The 7,987-nt window shown below is 50.8% G+C and overlaps 1 protein-coding gene across 2 annotated transcripts in view; it reads right to left on the bottom strand.

The window, feature by feature from the left end:
• Positions 1-1,259: 1,259 nt before the first annotated feature.
• Positions 1,260-7,987, bottom strand: part of PKM (pyruvate kinase M1/2) — a 31,697-nt gene continuing 24,969 nt past the window's right edge. Inside the window, exons 9-11 of one of the 2 annotated variants that reach the window (XM_016201395.2) lie at positions 4,588-4,754; positions 2,678-2,859; positions 1,260-1,979 (exon numbers count right to left, since the gene is read on the bottom strand). In XM_016201395.2, coding sequence (XP_016056881.1) covers positions 1,873-1,979; positions 2,678-2,859; positions 4,588-4,754 — 456 coding nt within the window. In that variant the 3' untranslated portion in view covers positions 1,260-1,872. Of the gene's footprint in view, positions 1,980-2,677; positions 2,860-4,587; positions 4,755-5,156; positions 5,324-7,987 lie in introns of both variants that reach the window. The other variant, XM_016201386.2, reaches the window with a different exon arrangement.

The following is a 7,987-nucleotide window of genomic DNA, read 5'->3' as shown; positions in this document are numbered from 1 at the left end:
CCCTCCTCCAAACCCTCCCCACACTGAACCCAGGGTAGCTTTCAATTTCTCTCCACACCAATTAGTGAGGGCCTGAGTGGGGAACACCAGAGGGTGTTGTACATGACAGTCGGACAAACTGGGAGCTAAAATGCTGTCACGTACTTTTCCCAGAGTTGGAAACTCAGTGTGGCCCAGGCAAAAAGCTTTTGGAGAAGGCTGGGAAGAGCTGAAGATGGCCAGGAAATCAAGAGTGGGGAGGCACAGGCAGAGGGCTGAGATTGGTGGTTACAATGAACTGGGCCTTGAGAATGGGATCAAACTCAGCTTCCCCCAACTTTTTGGCCCCTTCCCTCCTATCCCCACCAGGTAGGGCTTAATCCTTGCGAGTGGTCAGGAGAGGGGAAAGGTACAAGCCAGATTTGGTTCCATTCCCAAACCTCTCCCACCTCCTTCACCCAGCGGTATCATGGAGGGCAGGGACTGGAAGACAGAGCACAAATGAGCCCAAGTTTGAAACTGTTCTGGGAACAGGGAGCAGCTGTCTCAGGAGCCAGGTCTCGTCCTACAGCTCCCATCAGGGGCCACTACAGCATGAAGGCCTGAGGGGAGGGCAGGGCAAGGACCACTTCACTCCGTTTATTCACCAGAGCAGGAGGAAGGGGTTTCTTGTCACCGCCCTCTCATCTTTGATTCAAAAAGCCATTAAAATTTCCCCAGCTGCAGCCCTGGCTTAGTGGCTTAGTTGGTTGGAGAGTAGTCCCTTGCACCAAAGGGTCACAGGTTTGATCCCAGTCAGGGTGCATACCCAGATTGTGTGGGAGGCAACCAATCAATTCTTTTCTCTCATATCCTTGGGTGAGGATTAAAGAAAAATAAATTTCCCCAGCTGCTGCCTTTTTTTGGTATTGATTTTAGAAACATTGCTTGCTTCCCAACCAGGGATTGATCCCGCAACCTTGGTATGTGCCCTGAGTGGAATCAAACCTGTGTCCCATTGGTGCACAAGACAATACTCCAACCGAGCCACACCGGCCAGGGCCGCAGGAGCTTTTACACAGCTGCTACACCTCCTTGGAGTGCAGAAGGGGGCAACCTATGCAAGTAAGTCAGATACTGCTTTCTCAGAATCTTTGTACTGTGGAGATGGACAGGATGACAGGTGGCCTGAGCTGTTTGGGAGCCCCACCAGAAGCCTTGAGGTTCATGCCATTTTCATCTTACTCAGAGGGCAGGGATCACCTCTCCCCCCACCCCCTTCAGAAAAAAGAGGCAACAGGTGCTTCAGCTGCTGTTTATTGACATACAGGTAGGTCTATAGCAACATGCCTGGAGGCGGCTGCAGTAGTGGGAAAAATGAAGGTGGAGGGTGGAGTGTTTGTCTGCAGTTACAGCTGAGTGGAGTGCAAGAACAGAGATGCACAGTGCACAACAAGATGGGAGTGGGGGCTGAGAGGGTTTGAGAAGCAAGTGAAGGCCAGGGCCAGAGTCTGCTGAAACTAGAACCACTGCCCTCTCTAGCTGGCTATATGCTAACCCCAGGCCAGGCTTGGGAGTTCTATGAGTTTCCATTTCTACAGGAACTGAACGGAGTGCACAAAGGTGAAGCAGGAGCTGTTGCTTTCTAAGTTAAGCTCTGGAGCCTCCAGTCCTGTACCCCTGCCTCTTGCTTGGGTGGGGCCATAAGATGGGCAGCCTGGCTCTGGGGTACCTCACCTGAGCAGGATCTTAAAGATAGCAATGTTTTACAGAGGCCTTAATCTTCCTCCCTGGTGTCCCAGTCCACCAGTGCCACACTACAACCCCAAGTGAGCACTACAAGCATTGCTGGCCTAATGGATGGGTTGGGAGAAAGGGATGGGACAAGGGCTGGAGGAGGGGCTCTGGGGCCCATCAGGGCACAGGCACTACACGCATGGTGTTGGTGAAGCCAGAGCCAGGACGCCACCCAGTCAGCACAATGACCACGTCTCCCTTCTTGAAGAAGCCTCGGGCCTTACCTGAAGGAAGAGAACAGAGTGGGTGAGTAAATACCAAGTCAGGCAGGTATGAGACATTGCCCCACAGCCAGAGACAGCAAGCAAGGCTGGCTATTACTTCTTTACGCCACAAGGTGGACCCAGCTTCACAGCCCAGGCAAAGGGGATGAGGCTGTCCTGAGATTTCCTTATCACTCAGATGGCAGAGTTGGCAGAGACCTTTGGACATCATTTTATACTCTGGAGGGTGGAGAGCCTTGCCCAAAGTCAGAGCTAGCTGCTCCCGCTTATCCCATGGCATCCTACACTTACATAGGCACAAAGGCCACATCAGTCCATAATCTGTGTGTGGGCCACCCCACAGTGCAGGAGCTCTGGCCATTTTATTAAAAAGGAAATAAAACACGTCACTAATGAGCAGATGCCAAAGAATGGACAATCCTGATTATCCAGGATCCTTTGGCTTTGGGCCCTAGACTTGAAAAGTGACGAAACAAATGGCTGCTCAGCTCCACAACTCGAAGGCCCCTCTTCCTTACTGGGCTCAGCCCAGGACTTCAGGGAAGGGAATGGAGGAAATCAAAGAGAACGTTCCCAATGAGAGCGGCCAGGGCTCTTACACCCTAAGGTCTGCATGTTCCCCTTTCCATAGCATCCCAGAGAGAGCAGTGTGCAAGCACCCCCAACCCAGGCTCTAGCCCTTGCTCCCAGTCACGCACCAACATTCATGGCCAAGTTCACCCGGAGGTCCACGTCCTCAGCCCAGGCCTCCTGCACTGGGTCCTTACACACCACAGGGAAGATGCCACGGTACAGGTGGGCCTGGCGAGCTGTCTGGTGATTACGGGTCACAGCAATGATGGGAGCACGGGGGCGGTACCTGGCCACCTGGTGAGCAGACCTGAGAGGAGATGAAGAACAGGTAGAAGAGACTATTAAACTGTCCCAAAAGCCTCCCAGGAAGCCCCCTCACCCTCTAATTCAATTCAATATGCCAGCCTGAGGCTCTGGCCATTTCAACATCTACTTCCTGGGCCCCCTGTAGGACCTGGGAACTGCCTCCCATGGCACATAACTCCTCTTCATAGTTGTGTGACCTGTTTTGCCCTCCACCCCTCCCCACAGGCGAGGGCCCCAGGATCCTACTGACCCAGCATGGTCAGTCTCACCCACTTTCCCCACATGGCCCACAGCTGGCAGAATGCCCCCTCCAAATTTTTCCATTCTGGCACAGGAAGGCAGCTCTGGCTCAAGCTCACCAGCACCCATTTCTCTAGATGCCAGTAACTCCTACAAGCCAAGCAGCATGTGAATAGCACTTGACTCTTGATAGCTGCAAAGAACAGGAACAGAGCCTACCAACTCCCCAGAAATCTACAACCCAAGCCACCTTCCCTCCTATCTTCCCCCTATCGTACACGGCCTCCAGGTCCCTGAAACAGTCCCAGCAACTGAGCTCTAGAGATCGAGTCAAACCTGAGTAAGTGAGGGCAAGATCAGGAGCTGAAATTGCTGGTGTGGGACGCTCTGCCTGTGCAGGTTCCTCTGGAAGGCAGGGGCCCCTCTGAAGCCCGTGCTGGGTATTTCCTGTACACCTGCAGTTGCAGATGTGTTGGGGAAGAGCATGCAGAAGGACTAGGCCCCAGAAGGCAAGCTATGAGACCATTCAACAGGTATCAAGGAAACCTAAACCATGTTATAGGAGAGAATGCCCTGCTTAAGGCCTGGCCTATACAAGACTTTTTCAGAGGGAAGCAATTGCTGAAATCAGGATGGGCTGAGAGTGAAATCCAAGAAGACAGGAGCTAAAAATAGCCAGATAGCAAAGGTTCGACCTTTTCATAAAGGTCAACCTCAATGGCTGGAGCTGTTTATCCTAAGCCCTCTGCTGAGGGAATCTGCACAGATCTCATGTGTTTAGGCAGCGTCCCCTGGGGCTCCTCAGTGCTGGGGACTGCCTGTATGCTCCTCTTCCAGGAAACCCAGCTGCCTGTGGGCAGGGATGAGGAGCACACCCCAAGACTGGGGGAATGAAAGATGATAACTCAATGTCTAGGACTAGGAAGGGATCCCAAGTCCGTGGCCAAACACAGGCCTCAGCTTGGCTGCATGACAACATGGTGACCTTTCCTGGGCCAGAAATCACTTGTCTCCGGAGTTCAAAGATAGAGAGGGACCCATGCACCAACCAAAGAGCATGTTAGTGAATAGCACTAGTTTTCCAAGCTGAACTTTTAAAGAGGACACAGTAACTGAAATAAGCAAAGCTGGTGGTCTTTTACTATTTTAGAAAACCAGATTTTAAATACCAAGTCATCAATTGTAATCTGTCTATCTGTAGTTACACGGTGAAGTCTTGATGGTGTAAACTTGCTTTGGATCCAAATGGTTCCCCATGCCTTTCGAGTGCTGCCTGGAGTCCTTTGAGCCAGGGAATGGGCTCTGCTCATTCCCAGATGTTGGCCTGGGGGCTGAGGGAGCTCCTTCCCTGCAGGGTCCAGGTGGCAGGCAGCAGGGTCTTACCTTGGCTAAGTGCCATCTGAACATCGTTCAATGCACTGCTCCCAGGAACCCCAAGGAAAGGTGTCACTGAGCAGGGCATTCCCAGGGAGCTGCTGCCACCTCCTACCTGCCAGACTTGGTGAGGACGATTATGGCCCCACTGCAGCACTTGAAGGAGGCCTCCACGGCGCCCACGGCGGCAGCTTCTGTGGGGTCGCTGGTAATGGGCGCCAGGCGGCGGAGTTCCTCAAATAATTGCAAGTGGTAGATGGCGGCCTCTGCCTCACGGGCAATCTAGGGGAGCAACATCCGTCCAGAGGAACGAGATGGGGACAGAGCTTTGTCAGAGGTGTGTCACAATGGGAGGAGGGGAAAAGTCGCACAGACAGCTGGTGAGGAACACGTCCCTGGGTGCAAAGGCCAAGAGGAACCCAATCACTGCAGGTTCTGAGCTGACCAAGATCAAGATTCACAGGAACCACTCTTCACCAAGTGTCTGTGACACCACCTGTGCCTACTGAGCGAAAGACCCTCTGGTTTTGCCCTGGCCTGAGCTCCCTTGACTAGCTTCCTGCAGATGAAAAAAGAGGCTCTGAGTCCAGGCCTCGGGTGCAGGGCTGGGCCCTGGCTGTTTTCTAGAGCAGCTGGAGCAAGAGGCTGGTTATCCTACAGAGTTACCTGTCTTTAGGGCCCTACCTGCCAGACTCCGTCAGAACTATCAAAGCTGCTGCTAAACACTTATAAGAAGCCTCCACGCTGCCCATGGCCATGGCTTCCATGAGGTCTGTGGAGTGACTTGAGGCTCGCACAAGTTCTTCAAACAGCTTGCGGTGGAACATGGCTGCCTCAGCCTCACGAGCTATCTGTAAGGTTTAGGGGGGAGGGGAGGCAAGGAAGAGGGACGAAGGAGGGGAAAAAAACGAGACAACAACAACAGGGAAAGACAGAACGGGGAATTAATCAGAAGAGAAGGTAACCTTAGGTTAATTGGCTAAATCTGTCTTTCAGGCAGATGCAAAGAGGCAGAGTGATACAAGCCTGCTCAGGGATATGTGGAGAATTTCCAGCCTCAACTGTTGCTGCTTCCCCTCCATTAAAGGGGAAATTGGTTCTTCCATTCTGGAAGGAATTTTTGATTGGCTGTGGTGGTGGAGGGAGACAATACGGTGGCAGGTTCTAATACCTTAGCATGGAAACATGCCCAGGTTGGGCCCATGCCACTCACTGGCAGGACTTGACCACGCTGCCTCATGACACAGTTTACAGGAAGAAACAGGCCCTCCCTCTTCACATGGCTGTCTAGTTCCCCAGGGCTTCCTGCCCAGCTTCCATGCACACATGGAGCTCTTGGCTTGGCATCGAGCACAGGGGTGCTACGAGCCTTTCCAATGGCCTGACATGGAAACGCACTGAGCAGTGCTGGAAAGCTGGGGTCAAACAAAGCCAAAGCCATGCGGCTTAACTGTGCTCTAAGCAGGAGGGTGAAAAACTGGCGAACTTGTGAGGGTGCATTGAACAGCCATGTGGAGACAGATGCCTGTGGAAGCACGCAGGCAAGTTGAATAAGACATCTGATTAAAATCTAATGATTAAAGTCATGAGAAAGCCACGGAGTTATTTATAGACCACCTGCTCAGATAACACTAAGAACTGGAAAGAAAATTTAAGCTTTAGAGGATTATAATGCATCACCAGCATCTTAAGAGAATAATGGGTAAGGAAAGAATCAGTAATATCATCTCATTAATTTGACAGTATAAGCAGATGTGTGGCAGGATTTACTAGGTTAAAGGTCGTCTCTCTACAAGAATGGAATGCATGCAGCCCATAGGACAGGGGACAGGAACAGAAACAGAAACAGAACCATACCTGGTACTGCCTAGCCCTTAGTTACAGGTCATTCACTGCATCGGTTAGACACAGGAGAAAGCAGTTAACAGTTAAGAGAAGCTGTCAGCCAGTGTTAACTAGGGACATGGAAAGGAGAGGCCAGCACCACCTGGCCCAGACCCCATAACTTATCTTTTGAGCAGGGCCATTTAATCCAAGCCCTGCAGTTCTCTCTAAGGTGTCCATCTGTTATAGGAAAATTGGGGTCTGGAAAAAACAGACATGGAAGTGAGAGCCTAGAGCCTGATTCTTAGTGTCTGACCCCAGTACAAGCCTCGCCATGTAGCGGCCTGGCCTTATCTCCTGTGAGAGAGTGCTATGTTGCAGGAAAGAACACTGGCTGTGAAGTCAGATGTGGGTTCAAGCTCAGGCTTTATTATCATGTAACCCTCATCTATAAATTGGGATGACTTCTATATCTCACAGAGGTTATGAAGATTATTACACCAATCTACAAAGGGACTTATGAGGCATTTAATAACTGCAGTGAATATTTAATGCTAAGCCTGTAATTAAATATATTCCAGCTAATTCACTTTACAGATAAGGCCTTGAGAGGTTATGTGATTTGCCCAAAGACACATTAAAGTCCCTACATGTTTCATGGTTTAGTGAATCAGGTCACTCTTCCACCTCTGAGACTACACCTCTAAGCAACGCAATTAGAGAGGAGATGTGTGGAGAGACCCATAAACACACCAGCAGCCACTCTAGAGGTGACTGGTTCAAGGCCCACTGTTTCCTAGGAGAGAGAAAGCACCTTCCCAGCACTGGGGCGATCCTGATAATGGCTCAGGGTACCCGAACATCAGAACAGCAAGCTTATCTCACAAATGGGTGGCCCACCCGCCAGGGCCAGGGTACAGATTTCACAGGGATAGGATTTCATCATGGGGAAATCCACAAAGGATGCTGAAGACAGCCCAGAAGACAACTTTAGTTAAGACATCTCAGTTCACCATTGAAAAGGAATTAAATTATAAATGACATGTCTTCTCTAGAAGCTAGTTAAGCCTAATAACTGGACACACAGAACATAGGAGAAAAGGAAGATACCTAGTCCAGAGGTTATTTTTTGGGGGTTGTTTTAAGTTTGAGGGAATGCAGGAAAGGTGTCACACAAAGGGCATGGGGCCCTTTGTTGACTGAAAGGGAGTAGGAAGGTTAAAGAAAAACCATTTCAGGATAAGATGCAAGTTCACTGAGCTACACATTATAAACACTGACCTAGGACTATTGTGGGCAAGTTAATTTGTAGCACTCATTTTCTCAGGCATGAGTAACCCTGATAGCTGAGATCCCTATGTTAACTCTTCAGTAAGTTCTAGAGCAGGAGCGGACAGGGCAGAGGATCCGAGTGTCAAGCTGTAAGAAACAGCCTGGCAGTGGGACATGGTGGAGCAGAAGAGCCTCGAAAACCTAGTTAGCTCCCTGGGGGGAAAAAGAAAAGTCACCTCCAGGACCAGCAATCTTTCCACCTGTCTCTATTTGAAACCTGTCACCTTTCACTTAAACCCCACATTTTAGTCTGGGGCGAGTGCAACAGCTCAGCACAGCACGTCCAGCTGCAGGCACCATGCAAAGCAAGTTCACAGTCAACTCAGTGTGGACAACAGGCCCTGTGGGGGAGGCACCTA

Source organism: Miniopterus natalensis, chromosome 1 (assembly GCF_054644295.1).
Source record: "Miniopterus natalensis isolate mMinNat1 chromosome 1, mMinNat1.hap1, whole genome shotgun sequence".
Classification (NCBI taxonomy): domain Eukaryota; kingdom Metazoa; phylum Chordata; class Mammalia; order Chiroptera; family Miniopteridae; genus Miniopterus; species Miniopterus natalensis.
The sequence above is the reverse complement of the archived record's forward strand: the minus strand, read 5'-3'. Positions and strand labels throughout refer to the sequence as shown.